Genomic DNA, 20,045 nt, shown 5'->3' on the forward strand with positions numbered 1-20,045 from the left:
CCTTAACACCACCAAAGGGCACATTCTCCGATAACAGTGCTATTGCCGCAGGCGGCCCCACTCCACACAGGTCACCTTCTTCAGCTCAGAGCGCTTGGTCGCTGGCTAGCTCTGCCTTGGGACACGGTCTCCTTCCTGACTGCCCTCTCACAACAAGAAGCAGCTGCTCAACACTTCGGCACACTGGCTCCTAGGTTGCCCACCTACTTAATCCGAGCTAAAAAGCAGATCACTGGCCTGTGGATCACTGGAGCGTCCACAGCATGGACCACGACCTGAACTCTCAAGTTAGAGTGACCTGCCTCCACTCTAAAGTGCTTCTTCATTTCTCTTCTCCCTTGCCCTGAATTTTTCCCCTCTAGTGAAACCTATGGTAGAAGCACCATAGAAAACCCCCTCCTAATCGGCGTCTTAATGATCTGTCAATAAGTAGCTTCAACAATTTCCTGCATATGGCCTGGATCAATCAACATGTGATCTCATGTTTACTACACTGATGGCTTTTATAGATGACTGAGGTACACCTCTGCACTGCAGCCACCCCTCCCAGCATGCATCCTCATGTTTTTGTCTGCCTCCCACACTTCAGGCACAACCAGTAGTCAAACTTCTATGGGGGAGAAGCCAAACTTCAACATCTCACTCCTTAAGTTCTGGGTAGATGTGCTGAACAACAAAGGAGGAAAGGGGCAAAGTCAGAAATCAAGCTCAGAGCCCACAACACTACCCTGGAAGAGCACAAGCATAAAAACATGCCTGACCCATAGACAGAAGCAGATGCTTTTCCAGGCTTTAGGGAAGATTGCAGATGTGCAATGAGAAATTAAAAGTGCTGCAAAACACAAATGATGCCAAGTGAGTGCAAAAGAAAGATTTGAAGAAGAGCAGGATCAGAAATAAAAAAAACCATGCACCTCTTTTTTCTTTAAGGAACAAAGCCTTACATGCAATCAAATGAAATGAAGCATGTTACTTCCTAAATTGTCCCAAAATCTATGCAACATCTAAGGATTCATTAGAAATTAAATGATCAAACACTGCATTACAAGTAGAGCTAATATAACCCCAAGTTTCTTGGCCAAGGTCTCCAATTTACCTTCAAGTAGTCTCAAAACTTTTACTGCAAAAATACAATATCCAAGCGTCACCAAGAACGTGGTCAGCTACATGTATTTGCAACATCCAAATGCTATTTTCATACATACCCACTTTCTTTCATTGCCTACCTTAAAATTGTCCCTACTGTTCTAAATAACTCAAAAACACAAAGTGAGGCTCACTAAGTTACCAATATACTAGCTGCTCTCACAGATATGCAGTTATTGCGTTCAACATCTGCTCACGTTCCTCCAGTGCTGTTTAACACCAGTAACAAAAACAACAGAAAAATGAGCTTCCTGATCACTTAGATAAAGCAATTTCTAAGCAAACCTTAATCAACAGGGATTTGCTTCTTCACCCATATGCAAATGGCTGCTTCCTGAATTCAGCTGCAACAGAAAGGGAGCATAAACTCTAACAGGCCATGCAGCCACTGCCTGGGGAACTACTGAAAGGTTCCTTTACTCTTGGGTGTCGCTGCTTTGCGGGAGGGTAGTTCCCAGTTCAACAGGAAACAGGAAAGTCTCTGAAGCCCTGGAGGCCCCAATTCAGTACCAAAAGGATCCTTCCCTGTGCTGAGAGCAATACAACACTGGATACATGTGAAGCAAAACCAGATCAGACTCCAAACAGATAGAGACACATTGCAGCAAAGCCAAATGCACTGGATGCGAGTATCTAGGCTGTGGGAAGCAGTATTAACGCTAAAGCAGTTCCATGAAAGGACATGCTGCTTCAGGATAACAGTGTCTGCCCCTGGATTGCTTTCTACCCTCTAGTTTCAAAAACACAAGCTTCATCTCCTACAAGTGTTTTTTTTCCACTCTACATTTACTTCCCCACCCCTGTACCCAAGAAGAAAAGCGCCACAGAACATACATGGCTTCACAGACAACCACAGCTACAGAAAGAGCGTTAAGGCCACTTATTTTGCTACATATTGCAAAGCAAAGCAGACATTACCTTCCGGAGGTCACCCCCTGAACAATATTCCATTGCCAGAAGGGGAACGTCGTTAACCAGAAAGTTCATCTCCTCAGGAACTTCACAGGCTCTTACTACATTGGGATGGTTCAACCTAAGCACATGGAAAGCTGGATGAAAACTCTTGACTCCTCTTTTGGAAGAATGAGATAACAGATTGTCAACCAACTATGTTTTATGTTTCAGGTACAACTTCTGTTCCCCAAATATATCCTTGCTGAGAAGCACACTCTTCAGCTGGTACCTACCAGCATCCAAATGCATAAAACCCATACCTTGGGAATACACAAACCAGTGATGAGGACAAATGACGTCTCAAAGTCAAGGTACAGGACTTTGATGATGGGGATCCGGGCTCAAGTTCTGGATTCCTGCACATTCCTGGCAAAGTCGTTATATACATGCATCTGTTTCTACACGTGGGAACAGTTTCCCCCTGACCCAAGGGTTTCACAGGAATCCTTTAACACTTGTGTAACTGTTCTAGGGAGGTAGAACCAGGTAGGTGAAATCCACATACACGGAGAAGGATTCATTTCTGCAGCTGAATTCAAACAGCTGCTTCCTGACTGTCTCTGATATATTACTCTTGGGAATAAACAACACATGCAGAAGGAAGTGAAGACAAAGCACTTCTGTGTATACCTTCCAAAGACTCTGGAAGCCACAAGAGCAGCTGTAGCTGTGCAGCTCAGCACCTGTATTCAGAATATGAGCACGGCGATGACGCTAACAAAAACAGTGATCACCAAGCCCAGGCTTATGAACTCAGGTTGCCTGCAAGTGGTTTCCTCCAATGTTAGCGCATACAGTGAGCAGGCAAGGGTGGCAAAAAGGCAGAGCAGGAGCTCAGTAAAGCTCTATGCAGCAGTGGCACTGCAGGCCTTGCTGAGGACAACTCAAGCTGAGCAGCATCCCTGCTCCCACCAGTGGGACAGAGCATTTCACGCTCCAGGATATCTCTCAAAAGGGAGGAGGAATTCTCAGGACGAGGGAACAACTGTATGAGACCCTGACACCCAGAGCTGCCACTGATGTCCATGAGGACAAACCTGGCCAGCTCTGGTTCGCAGGTACCTCAGAGTGACATGCTGGAGAGAGGTACGGTGGGCAGCACAGTGTACGTAGTTTCTCATGAGAAAGTGTTAGGAGACATTAATCTGTACATGCTGGAGCACGAAAAGAAAAAAAGCAATTCCTAGATCCCCGGTTGCTAGATCAAAGATGAATGGGCTGCACGGCATGGGAACACGTCACCACATTAAAACTCAACACACTGTGTGGTCTGAGTTTGGAGGAATTTAGGATGGACAAAGAGCCCAGGCAGCACAAGAGTGAAGGGCGTCTGGATGTCGCTAGGTCCCAAGCCAAGGCACCAGCTAGTACACCAGAGCAGAAGCACGTGGACATCTTGGGATGACAGAGAAACCAGTGCAGGGCCGCTGGGCAAGAGGCAGACCCTCATCCTGGCTGGCTCAGGGGCTGAGGCCCCGGCTGGCGTCCCCAGCCCCGGTCCCTCAGCCCGGCTGGTTCGGGGCCTGAGGCCCCGGCTGGCGTCCCCAGCCCCGGTCCCTCAGCCCGGCTGGTTCGGGGGCTGAGGCCCCGGCTGGCGTCCCCAGCCCCGGTCCCTCAGCCCGGCTGGTTCGGGGGCTGAGGCCCCGGCTGGCGTCCCCAGCCCCGGTCCCTCAGCCCGGCTGCTTCAGCGGCTGGGCCCGGCTGTCCCCGTGCCACGGCCCCTCAGCGCGGCTGGCTTAGGGGCCGCTGGGCCCCGGCTGCCCGCGCCGCGCCGACCCGCCCGCACTCACTTCTTCATGATGTCGATCTCGTGGCACCAGCGGTCCTTGTTCTTGACGCTGAGCTCCAGCCGGCAGGACTTGATGGCCACCCGGGCGCCCGAGTCCTGCAGGACACAGCGCCGTCAGCCGCCCCGGCCCGGCCCGGCCCCGGCCCAGCCCTCCCCGCCGCCGCCGCCGCCGCCGCCCGGCCCCACCTGGTGCTGGTAGAGGCAGACGTTGCCGAAGCCGCCGGTGCCCAGGCGGTCGCGCATCTCCCAGGGCCCGCACCCTCCCGCCGGCTGTCCCCGCAGCGCCGCCCCGCCGGGGGCCCGCTCCGCGCCGCCGCCGCCGCCGCCGCCGCCGGGCCCGGGGGGGGCGCCCCGCTCCATCGCGCCGCAGCCACTCGGCGCCACCGGCACTCCGCCTTTATTGCCGCGTCACCGCGCGCGCGCGCGCCCGCCCGCCAACTGCCGCCACTCCGCCGCCGCCGCCAGCGCCGCCGTCAGGCCCGGAGGGCGAAGTCGAAAGGCTGGAAGTCGCGGCGGAAGGCGCGGGCCTGCGCCGCCTCCTCCGCCCGCTCCGCCGCGCACCGCCGCCAGTCGGCCCGCTGCGGCAGCGCCAGCAGCGCCTCGCTCGCCAGCACCTCCCTGCGAAGCACAGACGCGGCGTCACCAACGGCGTCGCCGCCGACGTCACCGCCGCCGGGGGGCGGGGGGGCGGGGGGGGGTAGAGGCACCGACCTGCCGAAGTGCAGCGGGAAGCGACCGCGGATGCGGTGGAAGAGCTTCTCCCCCGTGTCCAGCTCCACGTAGAAGTAGGGCGTCCCCGGCTGCGCCACCTGCGGGGGGAGAGGAGGAGCGAGGAGGGGGGGGGTCCCCGCTGCAGAGCCCCCCCCCGCCAGCACAGAGCACGGTTTCTTGGAAAAGAGCAGATGTCTCCTAACCGGAGAGAGGGGAAACTCGGCAAACCGAACCCACCGCCCCAGGGATGCCGAACTGGAAACCCTAACTGCCACGGGAGGGGGAAGCCACGGGTCGCCTTCCGCGGGGGTCCTCAGCGGATGATGCGCACAGGGCGCTACCATCATTTATTTCGTGGTTTGATTCTGCGCTTACCACTGCAGAGTGGGTAAATGAGAGAATCGGGCAGTTCCGATCATTCTCAACCTGACCGAGGTCATCCCATGCCAGTACACCACATTTTGAGAGGAAAAAAAGCAGGCGAAGAGACTACATTCACATTTCTCGGCTGAGAAATCAGCCCCTAAGCTTGCCAACGTGGGTTATCAATAGCTGTAATGGCTTTGAGAGAGACAAACATGCACACACGCTATTTCTGCCTCCTGCCACAGACCAGGTCTCCCTGTGGCCGCTGAGCACAAAGAAAAAAAATCACCCTATGGCACTACTGACTCATTTCTCCGATACAACAGGAAGATTTCTTTCAAATTCTTACCCAAGGCAACCTAAAACTACCTGATAGGCAGCAGCACTGAAAGAGGGTTGATGTTTGGTATCAGAAGGAATGACTTCAGCAAGCCCTACACGTGGCTGGAATAATCTTAAAATAAGGAATGCATCTGTTGTTCATGAGAACTTCACCCAAAGCAGAATACACCTGGCACATCTCCACATCAAGTCTACAATGGTCTGCCTCCCACAGCTTAAACCTACCACACAAAGTGACCTCAGAGGGAAACAGCAGCTTAGACAGGACAGAGGGAAAGTAAGAAAGAGGCGAAATCTTGTCTCATACTTGCGTGATATCTGAGTGCTCTGGGATTTCTAATAATTCAATCTGTTGTTCCTGTGCCTGTGCAATAAAGGACTCTTTAATGTCTTCGGAAGTACAGTGGTCCAATGGGACAGGAATCACCTGGAGAGGGAGGACTACAGTTCCGTAAAAAGAAAAGACAAAACAAACCACTTGCAGAAAGCAATCAATCCATCACTGGAGCTGGTATGCTCCTCAGTACTGCTCAGCATCATCAAACAAGACAGGTGAGCACCTATCTGTACAGGCTTAAACTTATGAGATTTTTTTTCTGTAGGAGCTGAACAAAAAGCTGAAAACCAAAAAGCTTGAAAAGTTCTCAGCTCAGCCTTCTCCTTTCTGATCTCTGTGGTAGTTTAAGGCCGCTCTGATACAATTACAGATCTGCCAAATACAGAAACTACCACATTAAACCCCTACAGGATTGACACACAAGGACAAAAAAAAAAAAAAAAAAGAAAATCAAAGGGCTGGTACTGGTAGACGGAGACCAGAGTTCTGCATATATCTTTAGATTTTCATCCTACTTTAGTTACAAATGTGAGTGCCACAGTCCATGTGCCAGTGTGAGCCGATCAGAGTCAGAGCAAGGTCTTGTAACCTATCTGAAAACCCTGTGGGTTTTTTAATCAGTTCCATGCAGGGAGAAGTTTTCCTCACCCACTCAACACAACCAATGCTGTGCTGCTGTAACAGGAAGAATTAAAGGACTGTGGTAGAACCAGCACACTGGTTTTATTTTTGCTCTGTCTCTGTCTGTGGGTAGGATGACTTCTCTCCATACTCTGGGAAGGTACAGAATAAAGAGGGAAATTTGAAGGTGAGCTTTCTCTTTCAATTCATTTGCAGATAAGTGCAAGTTTATATTCTCCCACCGTGACACTAAAACCATACCTGTAACTGCAGATGCTGACTCCTATAGTTTCTTTCAAATAGGACATATCTCTTTCCCTTGCTTCTGAAAAATTCCTTTAGGGCAGACTTGTACTTGGTCACTTCTTCCACCACCTCTGAAGACAAGTCAACCACTGACTGATAGTGCCCAATAGGCAAAATCAAGACGTGATCAGGTAATAAGCCACCTTTGGCCAGGGCAAGATAGCACTAGAGTGAAACAATACACACCAGTTACTCACTACAAGCAACACTTATTTACCACGCTGTGGAAATTTACTCTCTGACTGCATTCTGAGTATCCCCCAGCCTAGCGATTCTGCCTCAGGAACAGCAAAGTCTTCTCCTCTATGTCACTTATTAGGGATTGTTTATTAGCTATTTATTAATTACTAGAGGAATGAGAAAGAGAGAGGGACTGCTAAAGGACAAAAAAAAAAAAATCTTTTGAATGTCAGAGAATGCCTTGTCTGCAAGAAAGCAGCTGAGTGAACTTCACCACTGTGGCTAGAATTTCTTACTATGACAAGAAAATCCACCTGAAAATTGTTAACAGCTTATTTTAAAATAAGTCCGTGGACCAATCTGTCCCTGTAGCAGTTTGAAGTGGATTATGCTATACAGGAGCAATAACTTTAAGCAAAGTGAATACACCAATGATTGAATTAATCTCCAAGACGTACTTCGAGGTGTGAACTTTAAAGCTATCTGATCTTCTGTTTAATCTATATATAACAAAACTGGAACCAATCATCCGAGGGAGATACGGCATAACTCCAGATGGTGCATCCTGCTGCCAAAGCAGGCCGCAGTTTTTCACACTGGAAAAGTTCTGCCAGATGGTAACATAAGCAAACCATGAGGGCTGGCACAGCAAAAAGTGTTGTGGCACTGTAGTGCAGCTCTGCTGCCAGAGCAAAATTGGGCCATGCTTCATTTTTTAATATCTACATACCTACGTCTTTTGTAGGGGAGAAGCAAAGAAACTGAAAAAAAAACCCCAAGAGTCAGCTTCAAATAAAGTTTGTTTGTTTTTCTTAAGATTTAAAATTGGAGATTGATATTTTATATTGCTGTGTATTAGCACGATTCTGCCATCACATAGCAAAGAACGTGCTATGGGTACTTACATGCGTGCCAATACTAACAACCAAGTGCTTCTCAACTTCTGGGCTGGCGAGGCAGAACCAGCAGGGCCCCGTGGGCTGTGCTTTATTGGGAGAGGAAAGAGAAACAAGTGTTAGCACAGGGCTCATTTGTCAGAACAAGGAACAGAAAAAGATCTTGAAGAGGTGTTATTTTCCAGCCACCCTTCCCAGCTGATAAAGTGCTGAAGATGTCAGAAGGACACAGCTCCTGGAAGCAGGTCTGGTCAGAGAACCGGTGCCTCTGGGCAAACGCAGCAAGAGACGTCGCGGCAGTCAGACCCTTGCTGACTGCCATTCTCATCGAGTGCTCTAATTTAATGGAAGAGCACTAATCCCAGGAATTTAGTGGTTACAGCTCACTAATAAGAAAGCACCAGCAAATTTAAACAGACAAATCAAAATAAGGTAAAATTACTGCATAGGTACAGACAAGGACAGATGCTGTCAAACACACTTGTCAGTTCTGGCCTATTCATCACACTCAAAACCACCTGGATTCACACCCAAACTGCAATACCTGTGCTGACCTTTAATATAAGTTGATGGCATTGATAACCTAGGCCTCTCCTTAGGGTCAAATACTATATTCACATCCTCTGCAGGTTGCATACAAGGATAGACAATCAGCTTTGCAAATGCAATAAATGTGACAAAGTTCTCAAGAACTGCAGGAAACCAAACGTCCAATTCTGGGGTTCATTTCTGAGCAAAACAGTGTAACAAGGCTCTCTTCTCATGACATCAAACTCCAGAAGACTTTGGAAGTTATATGAATATGCACAATGGCACACTATGTCCTACAGAAGTGATGGGGGAAAACAAGAAAACCCATACACATTCTTTCATCAAAACTGACTGCCATTACAGCCAGTTGTGCCTCTGCAGGCACGTATAGAGCAATGACACTGCTCGTTTTAGCATACAGTAATTTAGCCCATAGAACTGTTATGTGCAAGGACTATGCAAAGGGTATGGAAATCTAGTAAATAAAAAACTGAACAACTTAGTCTCACGTAACAAAGGCAACCAGACTTATCTACCAGAGGCATTTCTGAAGAATGTCTTCTTACCCACTGGCAGTGGGACTAGCTTTCACAGAAACAAAAGGGGAGGCTGACACCTACATTTGCATTTTAAGCCAAAATTTCTTTATAACCGAGACCAACATTTCTAAAGATACATGCTTGCAGTAATGCTGTCACTGAGAAGTCGAAACGAAATCTTTAAAGATCACAATTTCTACAAGTCAGCCAAACTCTAATGATATTTACAGCCCAGAAATAGAGAGGTAACAGAAGGGCTTCCTCCCTACACAGTTCATTAATACTTCATGAACTCACAGCACAGAACAACTGAAGTGGTGTTTCAAGAACTCATCAGCACTGCGATCCTGTCTCTTGCAGTCCCTCTGAATGGAAACACGCTGCTTTGTGAAACTGCCTGTTGTCATGTTCAGAGGCCAGTCTGGTTCAGAGGGTAAATGGCATCAGCCCAGCCACAACCACCACAGATCCAACTAGCTTTTAAACTATGCTTTTAACTTTTCTTTCACCTATTGTCAGGTTTGTAGGAAACAAGGGACCTTTCATTACTCTGTATTCCCACAGCATCTAGTGTAGTGACAGAGTACGTTGGCAAGCTGACCTGTACAGCTCAACAGCTTGAGAAAAAACGAAGAGTGAGATGGTCCAATGCCTCAAAGGAAGAGCTCAGGAAAAAAGCATCCGCGTACTTACGGGGTTTTTTGGCTTGCTTAGGTTGGGAGTTCCCTCTCTCTTTCTCATCTGAGGGACGTTTCTTTCCCTGATGCTTCTTCAAATCAAAGAAAAACTGACAGGCTGGTTCTTCCTGTTTAGAAAATGAAAACCGAAGCCCATTATAACCGCATCACAGAGAGTCACAGTACATACAAGAATTTGCATTTTCCTGAAGAGGTGTGTAACCACCTTTGAAAAGCATCAACAGCAAAAGCATCAATATCCTGGAACAGAATGAATTGAGCTCTCCCAGTAATGCAGCAGACTTTGCCTGCCTGGATATGCAGCCTCAGCCAAGGAAAAAATGCTAGGAGAGCTGCCCCAAATTGCTAGATTGTGCTATTTAGCCTTATGTTGAACATTCAGAATTGCTTGATTTTATGGATTGTTCAAATCTCTTTTTCACTTGAGAGCCAGTGACAAAAGAATGTCTTTATCTCTTAGAGATGTTAGCCTCTCAACAGACTCACACAGAGGCTGAAACCACTTGACTAAGTGGTAACGTAAAGCAAAATGCCACTAGAAGGCATTAATGCTGCAGAGGAAAGCACTGGGGAAGGGGACAGCAAAGAACAGGGCTGCTTGCGCAAGCTTAGCTTAGTTCCCACACAGGAGCACAACTGCAGTTTAAAATCCAATCCATGCTGGAAGAACTGTTATGTACAACAGAAGCATTTTTTGCAGTAAACTTGGCAAGCTTTCCTGCCTGTCTTCAATTGGATATTGAAGCTCAAATGCACAAGAATTTTTGCTTCCATCAAGTTATTGACTGTTTGGTCTCTGAAAAAGCCTTGTTGCCAGGGGTTGAACACGACAGCAAATCTCAGCTGGGGGCAGGGAAGTTGTCATAGCTAAAGGGATCAGGAGGTGTCTGTAACCCTCATGCCCGCCCACGCTGCCATCTGGAAGGAGCCAGCCCTTCGCTCTGTGTGCATGCTCCAGGGAGAAAGACTGGAGAGCAGTGCTTGCACTTCCTACCTGACACTGGTTCAGCAAAGCCTACCTCAGCTCTAACCTCAGGCTCAGTATTCCCCTGCAACAGGCAATGATTTCACAGTTTGGTTTCTCTACACACCTTGAGATACAAAAGCACTGCTGTTCAAATGTCTACATAAGCAGAGTATCCCACAGCGCTTAGAAGGCAAAACGTGCTCTGCACAGGAAGACAATCTGAGCCTTTACACAGATGAACATAAGCCACTTGTCTGATGAGTGACTTACAAAGTTGGGGATTTCAAAGCTTCTGACTCTGAAGCTCAGAGTTCAGGCCCCAGGAAGGAATCCTTCTGCTGTCAGGTGGCAAGTAATCAATATTTAAAGGAGCACAAAGGTGGTAACTTAAGACACTCAAGAAAAAACAGTACCCAACACCTCTTTCACCAGCATTAAGGGACACAGTGGACATGCAACATCAAATAAAGTAGCACCTGAGTAGCCAGCAGCCTAAGGCAGAAAACTGGGGGCCAACTGCAAAGGACTAATCTGTAGTTTACAAGCTTAGAAAGAATAAGACTGTATGTGCCGAGGTGCCCACAGGGAGCAGTTCTGACCAGCAAGCAGATCTAACTACAGCATCACCATGCAGGCCTGCAGGAAGAATCATAGAATGGTTTGGGTTGGAAGGGACCTTTAAAGGTCATCTAGACCAACCCCCCCCTGCAATGAGCAGGGACATCTGTAACTAGACCAGGTTGCTCAGAACCCCGTCCAACCTGGCCTTGAATGTTTCCAGGGATGGGGCATCTTACCACCTCTCTTGGCAACCTGTTCCGGTGTTTCACCACCCTCATTGTAAGAAATGTCTTCCTTGTATCTAGTCTGAATCTACCCTCTTCTAGTTTAAAACCATTACCCCTTGTCCTATCAAAAAGTCTGTCCCCATCTTTCTTGTAAGCCCCTTTTAAGTGTTGAAAGGCCACAATAAGGTGTCCCCAGACCCTTCTCTTCTCCAGGCTGAACAATCCCAAGTCTCTCTGCCTTTCCTCACAGGGGGGACATTCCAATCCTCTGATCACTTTTGTGGCCCTCCTCTGGACTCCCTCCAACAGGTCCATGTCTTTCTTGCACTAGTGACCCCAGAGCTGGATACAGTACTGCCAGTGGGGTCTCACCAGAGCAGAAAAGAGGGAGAGAATCACCTCCCTGGACCTGCTGGTTATGCTTCTTTTGATGCAGCCCAGGATACGGTTGGTTTAAGAAGGGGCAAACTGTAACTCCCATGCATTGCATCTATACAATTTGGTTGATGCAAATAGTTTACACAGAACCCTGAAGTGTTTTGGACAGAAATATTCCAAGGTTAAAGCCAAACACTGTTCTAAGCTCCCTGAACAGAGAGAGTGAAGAGTGAAACCAGAGTGCACACATGAAGGAGAAGGCAGCAGTACCTCTGCACACAGGGGTGCTTTGGTCTTCTGTGCCTCCTTCTGCGATTTTCGGTACGGATTTTCAGTGACGTCCTGTGGCTGTTTCACTAGCTCTGCAGGGTCCATCAAGCTCATTGGCACAATGCTGAAGGCATAGAGATACTAGAACAAAAACACATGGCTCAAACGCAAGAAGCTCTTGCCATGACTACAACTCTGAAGAGGTCAGCTGTGAACTAAGCCACCCTGAAATGGTAACACACAACTTGGCACTGCAAGAACTCAGTAAATCAGTGTTTAAGCTAAAGCAGGACATGAGAAACACATTCCCTGTGCCAGTCTCCCACCCAGTGCAACCAAGAGTTTATGACGTGCTTCCAAGTGGCTCACTTCTTTCACTTTATGGAAAGATCTTTTTCAAAAGCATCTTACTTGAAAAAGAAATGACCTTGATCCTTGCCTGTTTCCAGGCCTTCTTTCTGTCCAGAACTCCTGGACCTTTTTTTGTTACCAGGCCTGGTTCCAATGCCTTCTTAACTACTAGCAACCTGTCCTTCTACATCAATATTCGGTAACTTTCTTAAGGGGAGAAGAGAAACAGGTTAAAAAAACCCAGCCCCTTCCCATCCCAGAAGTTAGTTACTGTCAGTGATTTGTAAGGGGTTCTTTGGAATTTCGCTTCCTTCTTGAAGCAGGCCATGCGAACAGAAAATACATAAAGCAGCTGGGGAAGAGGAAGGAATGGCAGCTTTCTAACCACTTTCCTCTGCAGCTGTTTTCACAGCCACATGCCATTTGACCAGACAGAGAAGAACAAAGGTGCCTCAGAACACATCTTGCAGCCCTTACCCTTCTGACATAATGGGCAAATGGTATGTATTACTCAAGTGAGACAGATCCCTCCACTTCAGTCAAGCTTTTAAGTGACTGACACTGTCCTCTAGCTAGCCAAAGCTGGGCTTGCTGCCCTATTACTTCTACTTGAGAAAAGAAGAAAGATTCAAGAGCGTCAGTACCTTTTTCTTGCTTGTATTGCCAACATCAGCAAGTGCAATAAACCTGCTCACATGCTGTGGGGTCTGCTGTAGCACTCTGTGATTTCTGTAAGGAAGCAGAACATGACTGTACTGGCTTATACAATATAGAAAAAGACAGTAGGAAAACCATGTGTCCTCCATGAAGCTATTCAGACAGCACGTCAGCCACATACAGTCTCTGGCCCAGAACAAGGAGGTTTGAGGACAGACGGACTCAAACAGCTAACAGCAAACAGCTGCACAGACCAAAATGACCTCTCACTGCAGTCCAAATACAGAGAGGGGAGGAAAATTCACTGGTCTGAAAACAGCCACACCTTTGAAGTGTTTCCTGTGGAAAGGATAACAGTCTTACCCAACATTAACACGACAGCCTTAGTTTTATTTTAGGTTGTTCTGACACCTACCTTACGTCCCTAATCACATTTTATATACAAAGTTATGACTGAAGACACCAGTCTCTTCACCACACAAGAGCTTTTCCATGATATGTTTTCAGAGGTACACCCCTGAATTAGGCTGAACACTGTTTAAATGCAACTAAGGGCAACTAACTTGGCATCAGATTCACAGCAACATACTCAGACAAGTACTGTCAGCAACAGCACAGTTTTCGAGGCAGCAGGAATTATGGTAATAAGACGCATCTAAGAAACAATCTTGACCCTGCGTTGGGGCTGGATGACTTCATAAAATTATTTTAAAGTTGTCCTCCTGCATTCTTTAAAAACTAACTCTTATTAGAAAATACATGCTATTTCACACGGTCTAACAAACCTGTAAGGAAGTCTTTCGTAATAGGCCTTCTCCAGGGCAGCAAAGTGGTACCTTGGTTTGAGACTTGCAGCTAGATCAGATACTAACTTGGAGCCACATTTCTTGGTATCTATTTCTCCCTACAAAATACAAACCAAGTTTTATTTAACAAAACCTGTCCGATTGCAGTGAAAAGAAACAGTTTTATACAGAACTGCATGCTGGAAACATAGAGACTGACTATAGTGGTCAGCATTCCTTGGAAGTGGAAAAAATAGTCAAAAGGGCTTGATCTCTTATCACCAACCACAGCCTACTCATTTAGTCCATTCTGTGTACTCAGGGTTTGCATCCACTCATTTCATCAATCCAAGTTTGTCATATTTTCCTTCTCTTGGTCATGGGGAGCCAGGGCAGCACAGAGTGAGTTTGGCAAACACCAACAGATGTCAAAATCATTAAGACATATTTGACCACATGTCCAGAGTGCCCAACCTTTAGCGCACAAGTCAAGCGAACAGGAAAGCTCTGAGGTTTCCTTAGGAAGCTGAATTTTATCCCGCTCCCATTCCTAAGAAGTCAGAGCAAAACAGAACACAACCCAAGAGCAGACTTCAAACCACTTGCTTGGGTGAAGGCTCTTGTGATGTTTTTTCCCCATTAGCCTTAGACTGCGAAGTGAAGTAGGGAAGGAAAAGGGCAGGAGAGGAGAGAAGTTCAGAATCAGCTTATGCCTCTTACCTTGTTATCTTTGGTAAAAGCACAGGGAACGAGACTGTGACCTGGCAGGCATCTGTCACAGCCCTTCATTGCGGCAGTGTGACAGGCACTAACCCACCCTCAAGAAAGCGGTTTTCCTCTCTGTGCTCCCGCCTGCTGCCCTTGCAGGAAGCATGGCAGAGGGGAGCCCAGCAGTGTCTGCTTCCAGCCCCACTGAAAACAATCAGAGCTACAAAGCATGTCAGGAAAAGGAAACCCACAGACTTCTCTAGGGAGTCAGTTCTCGTCCATGCAATTTAGCTCCTCACACCACTTTTGCTGAAACAGAAACTTCAGGTCACAAAGAGCAAGAGACCCAATTATTCATTCCTCAAACCTCCTGCTTTATTTGAGTGACAGGATTTCAGGGATGCAGTGCACAAGGGAATCTCCAAGACTTATTACTGAAATCCTCAGTTGATAAAGTACACACTGCAACAAGATGCATATTTGAATATAACCACTATTAGTATACTCCTCTGTTAATCCAAATGAGTACTTTCTCAGAAAATTCATGCCAAGGGAAGCCAAGTGTGAAATGATACACTGAACTACTACAGAGAATCCCCATGGGAATTTCGAGACACAAATTTTCTTTTTAAGCCAGAATATCCCTACAACTTGTTTCTCTCCAAATCCCTAGGCTAGTGGAGTTGGTGGGTTTTTGGTTTTTTGGGGGGGGCGGGGTTGGAGATGAGGGAGGGTCTTTATGCTTTTAGATTGGGGATCGTATCTCTTTTTGGATGTTGGATGATACTGAGAGGAAGCAAAAAGCATAGTTTTGCCACAGTATATGGCCTTGCATATTCAGAGCAACATTTGTGATCAGATGAAAGCTAATCGACTCTGATTTTTCAGGCAGAGACAGATAAAACACCCTGAAATTTCACAAATTCCCCTTCCCATTTGTCCTCCTTCTCTGAAGAACCAGAACATCCGCTGTCTGTTTTTTACTCTCAGCTTTCTCAAGCACTCAGACATGGCCCAGTAGCCCAAACCACCACAGCAAGCAGCGAGGCAATCCTTTGTTAAATTCAACTGGAAAACCATTGCACCAGAAAACAGAACACTTACCGCACTGTTAGCAAAAGTCCCCACATCTCTGGGCCAGGGAGACGTCAGCAATATATCCACACCTTTGAAGTTTGGGGTTGATAACAAAGATGTTTTCAATTCCGCCACATCCTTTGCGCTAAAACTGTAGGCAGGAGCTGGCTCATCCTGGGACTCGGTACCACTCAGGTATGCGATCTGCAGTCCAGAAGTACCACTGTAAAGACCTCGACGGCCTGCATTAATACACAGGCACGCGCTTGAGATGTAGACTTTGCAAGTAATCTCTTAGTCAGATCGTAGACAGAGGACCAAATTCAGCAGTCCTGCCTTACTGAAACTATCCTTACAGGCAGCTCATTTTCTGTGCCCATAAACTGCAGCAAAGACATGTTGTAGTGCAATGGCTCAAATCCAACCCTGCCTGCAGGGAAGCAGCTGTTCAGACAACCCCTAGCCTTCTCTCCTCACTGCTATCTTGCTTCCCCAAAATCAATCCATATCAAAAGCTCAGTTTGAAGGCTGAGTAAAAAAAGCCAGTTGCAAGTGCCTTTACTTGTTATGCTTTTTGTCAGGTGGCAATCTAGAAAGAAATTAGTTTTTCCTTTTAGCTTTGCTACAGCTTCATTACCTTTAAAGATGACACTTCTTACCTCTGCTACTCCAGTACAGCCTCAGAGCATAGCAAAATCATACTTCAAGTAGGAAACCTTCCCCATACAAAGACAGGCATGCTATGGGAGTAAGATACTCACAAAGAACAGGCTCTTGCTTTTGGTTAGCAAATTCAGTGTTAGAACACAACAAAAAAAGCAGGGTTCTCTTTCACATTTTATGTAGAAGACTGTCAGCCTTTCAACATAGAGTTCAACTCCAGTCTGAACCCCAGAATAAGAAATGACACCTTAAAATTTCCGGAGAAAGGAAGGGCTTTGAAGTGGGAAGAGCAGAAAACCTTCAAGAAAGCACAACCGGGCACATCCCTTATCACAAACCACTCGAAGCCTTACCTAAATAAGTGATGTTCTCAGCTAATTCACAGCCACTGACTTCTGGAAAATAGCTCACAGTCTCTTGGTCATTAGCGCCAAGCACGAAGGTTGGAATTGGAGCTGAGGAAGAAAACCACATGTACTCAGTCTGCTTTAATTCAAGTACGTTAGCACAAGTTCCATCCACATTTACTAGGAATCACAGCAGGTCCCATCCTTTCCTACAGACCCCAACACCACTCCTTTGCTGTGTGCTGAGGAGCAATAAGCACAGAACAAGAAACCTTCCTTCAAAATAAGTCCCCAAGCCTGCTGTTTCCACAGATGCATAGAGCAGAAGGAGAGAATAACCTCCGTTTTAACTACAACTTGCTCCACTGCCTACATAAGCAGATCAGCTCCAAAATGATCCATAGCCCTAAAAACATGGGTCTTCCCTAAGGCAATGCTAAGTAAATACCAGCATAGAGGGACACCTGGTGATTCAGTTTAAGCAGATCTAAATTCACATAGCTATTGAAAAAGTGCAAACCATTGATGTTTTAGGGGAAAACCTCAAGTTTGTCAGCTCTTTGATTCACTTGGTAAAAGAACTTCCTGCATGACTTCACCTAGAACTGGTGGATATAATACAAAAAAAGCAATGGGAAGTACTGCTTTTTATTTCTTTTAGCTAGGTGATCAGTAAAAATGTATTTCTCCAAACAGCATAAATCAAATCTTTTCACGCTATTAAAAGTTAGACGAAGCAATGACCGATGTCAAAGACACCTCCTGTAGATTTCCTGGCAGAACAGTACACCAGTAAGCTGGTCAACAGTTCACCTAGTCAACAGGTCCAAAGCTTTTCACGGAATAAAAAACAGCAATAGTTTCCTGTTTAAGAAAGGAGAGCAGCAGCTCTGCTACAGCTGTTGTTAGACTGTTGCTTGAAGTTCCAGCTCTCACAGTCAGAAGGTAGAGGAGATTGCTTTCAATTGCAGAGTTGGAAAACTTTATGAATGGCTTAAAACCAAAATGAAGTGACATGAATCTGGTTTGTATCTATGTGCATATAAGCGAGGTTATAAGCTAGAGATTTTTTCAACAGTTCAGAGGGTAAAGACAATTCAAGTGAGGATGAACAAAAATGCATCGGTCCAGGGAAGACTTTGCTGTTAACACCCACTCTTCTCCCTGCGTGCACAGGAGAGCTTCCTCGGGGAGCAAAGTTTAAACCAGTAACAATTCTTCTTCTATTCTCATAGCAATAGGAACACAAGGCAGCACGCCTCACCACGGTTAAGTCCTCAGCTACAAGCAGCAAATGGGACAGTCTTTGTCCAGACAGCTCACATAAATGCACAAACAAGCTGGGGATAACTGGGAAGTGACGCAGCAGTAGAGAGGAACCAGAAAGCAAGAGTCCCAGCTCCATTCTGGCTTGCCTCACGCCAAGGCCGAGAGCCAGAGTAGCACTGAAGAGGAAAGAGGAACACTACAAATGCTTGTGAGGCAGCATCTCCCTTACAAGAGGGGTGTGGAAAGAGGCAGAGAAGTCCACATAGGACTTTTCACGTCCATGGCTGGAAAAATGTCTTCAGCACAAGGGCTGCAGGGACCGAGGAGAAATGGGCAAACCCTGCTCCTTTGGAAAGCCTTATGATCTCCGTGGCTGAAGAACAGAGATGTTCAGCCCGCCAGCACCTCTGCTTTCCCCTTTCTCCTCAGGACTGAATGCAGGGAGGGGAAGAACTGCACTGCTACACACTGCGGAGACGTCTGTGGTAGAAGCGTGAAGGTGGGTGTGAACGGGGAACGACCAGAAATTTCTGCAAGGGAAGCATCAGGAGTGGCAGAAGAAGGGCTATACACTGGCAGGCATGCTGGGATCCCACAGCCTGCTGACTGAAGCACTGTAAACATGTACCTACAGCTTCTCAGGCTACGTGGGTTGCGAAAACAAAGACTGCCCCACATGGCAGGCTGAAACTGTAGGGAGGTGATATTAGGAACAGAAGTGGAGCCATAAGACATCTAGGCAAGCAGAGAGAAGACCCTGACACCAATTAGCAGCATCCTGTGTCTCTCCTATGACTGCAAACAGTGCTGGCCCAGTGACCCAGGCACGGGCCTTGACGCCCAAATCGCAGGCAGACCCCTTGGGACACATGCGTCTTCATGCTCCCAAGTCCAAGAGCGTGACAGAAATGAGATTTGTTTTAAAACAAACCCATCTTTCTGTCCTGCGTGGAGTTTTCCTGCTTGAGTTTAACTGCTTTAACATTACAGCATGTAACTGCAACTTCTGAATTCCAAAGCACACTGCGATGAGACAGCGGAGTGGGTCGTGAAATAGCACAATCACCAGCATCCAGAGTGACAACACCTTCCTTACCTTTCTTGGCCCCTGTGCGATACTCTGCCCATTCTGTCTCTGAAGTAGAGCCAAAAAAATTTCCGACACACAAAAGCATCTAAAAACATCAGATAAAGCAAGAGTTGCCATTTGACCAAAGACACGACACGCGCAACTTTTTCACCGGGGTGTTGCTGTATTGTCACAACGCCGTGATGTGCACTACTTCAACAGCACTTTGTTCGGTAGGGTACAGAGGTTCCCCCGTGCCTGTCCGTGTCTGGGATCGAAGGCAGAACGGCAAAACGAACGGGTTTGACGTGACAGAGCGGCAGCTGCTCTCCCACGCTCCCGGATCGCGGCTCCTCCCCACACCGTGGAGCGGGACAAGGAGGGCTGGGGGGGTGCAAAGCCCCCGCCACCGGCCCCTTCCTCCAGCCGGCGGAAAGAGGTGGGGGAGCGCGGCTCCGGACAGCAGCACCCACCCGAGCGTCCCCCCGCACATCACCCCCACGCGAAACCCACCCGTGAGCTTCTCCCGTGTCACCCCGGCCAGGCTCCCGACCCGACCCGAGCCAGCCCCGCGCCCCGCTCGCCCGCCGGGCGGGCCCGGGAGCTCCAGGCGGAGCACCCCGCGCCCGCCACCCCCCCCGGCTCCCCGGGGCCTTACGTCGAAGCTGCCGCTCTTGCCCTGGATGGCCCGGACCCGCCCGAAGAGCGCCTCCAGCCGCCCCTCCACGTCGCCACACGCCAGCCTGCGGGACACGGCCTGTCAGCAGCAGCCGCCGCCGCCCCCCCACACACCACGGCCCGGCCCGGCCCGGCCCCGCCGCCCGCCTCCCCGGCCCGCCCCGGCCCGGCCCACCGCACTCACACGCGCAGCGGCGCCACCGCCATGGCGGAGCTGCCGGACGCGGAAAAAAGCGCCGCCGCTTCCCGAACCCGCCGCCGCTTCCGGGTGCGGCGCCTCAGCGCTCCGACGCCGCTTCCGGGTGCGCCGCTCTCAGCGCTCCGACGCCGCTTCCGGGGCGAACGGCGGTGCCTGGGCGGCAGCGAGGGTGCGGGCCCGTCAGGGCTGGCCCGGCCGGGGCTGTGCCCGTCGGTAGTCGGTACCCGCCGGGGGCGAGGGAGCTGCCCGGCGGCCGTGCGGGGCCGCTTTCCGTCGCCTTGGAGAGGTGCCAGCAAGGGGAGAGGTTCCCGAGGGCTGGAGAAAAACAAAGGCTGCCCCTCTTTTCCAGAAGGGCAAGATGGAGGATCTGGGGGACCGCCGGCCAGACGGGCCTCACCGTCATCCCTGGGAAGGGGACGGAGC

General features: G+C 48.5%; 2 protein-coding genes and 1 non-coding gene across 4 annotated transcripts in view; all 3 read right to left on the reverse strand.

The window, feature by feature from the left end:
* Positions 1-4,249, reverse strand: part of CHUK (component of inhibitor of nuclear factor kappa B kinase complex) — a 32,143-nt gene extending 27,894 nt beyond the window's left edge. The window contains exons 1-3 of the mRNA XM_069795958.1: positions 4,076-4,249; positions 3,891-3,985; positions 2,065-2,179 (exon numbers count right to left, since the gene is read on the reverse strand). Of these exons, the coding sequence (XP_069652059.1) occupies positions 2,065-2,179; positions 3,891-3,985; positions 4,076-4,249 (384 nt within the window). The remainder of the gene's footprint in view (positions 1-2,064; positions 2,180-3,890; positions 3,986-4,075) is intronic.
* Positions 4,250-4,269: 20 nt separating this feature from the next.
* CWF19L1 (CWF19 like cell cycle control factor 1) lies at positions 4,270-19,728 on the reverse strand. Of its 2 annotated transcripts, XM_069795959.1 has the most exons (14): positions 19,608-19,728; positions 19,404-19,488; positions 18,773-18,851; positions 16,414-16,515; positions 15,425-15,639; positions 13,613-13,731; positions 12,815-12,899; positions 11,820-11,960; positions 9,412-9,523; positions 7,658-7,737; positions 6,528-6,737; positions 5,616-5,735; positions 4,601-4,698; positions 4,270-4,507 (listed from the first exon to the last, which is right to left on the reverse strand). In XM_069795959.1, the coding sequence occupies exons 1-14, from the start codon at positions 19,628-19,630 to the stop codon at positions 4,363-4,365; spliced, it is 1,614 nt and encodes a 537-aa protein (XP_069652060.1). In that variant the 5' UTR covers positions 19,631-19,728; the 3' UTR covers positions 4,270-4,362. The 2 variants fall into 2 exon arrangements, with proteins under 2 accessions (XP_069652060.1, XP_069652061.1); XM_069795960.1 differs by lacking the exon at positions 18,773-18,851.
* Positions 5,903-6,044, reverse strand: LOC138687952 (small nucleolar RNA SNORA12). Its single transcript, XR_011326998.1, has one exon. It is a non-coding gene; the product is annotated as a small nucleolar RNA SNORA12 (small nucleolar RNA).
* Positions 19,729-20,045: the final 317 nt, after the last annotated feature.

This window comes from Haliaeetus albicilla, chromosome 11 (genome assembly GCF_947461875.1).
Source record: "Haliaeetus albicilla chromosome 11, bHalAlb1.1, whole genome shotgun sequence".
Classification (NCBI taxonomy): Eukaryota; Metazoa; Chordata; class Aves; order Accipitriformes; family Accipitridae; genus Haliaeetus; species Haliaeetus albicilla.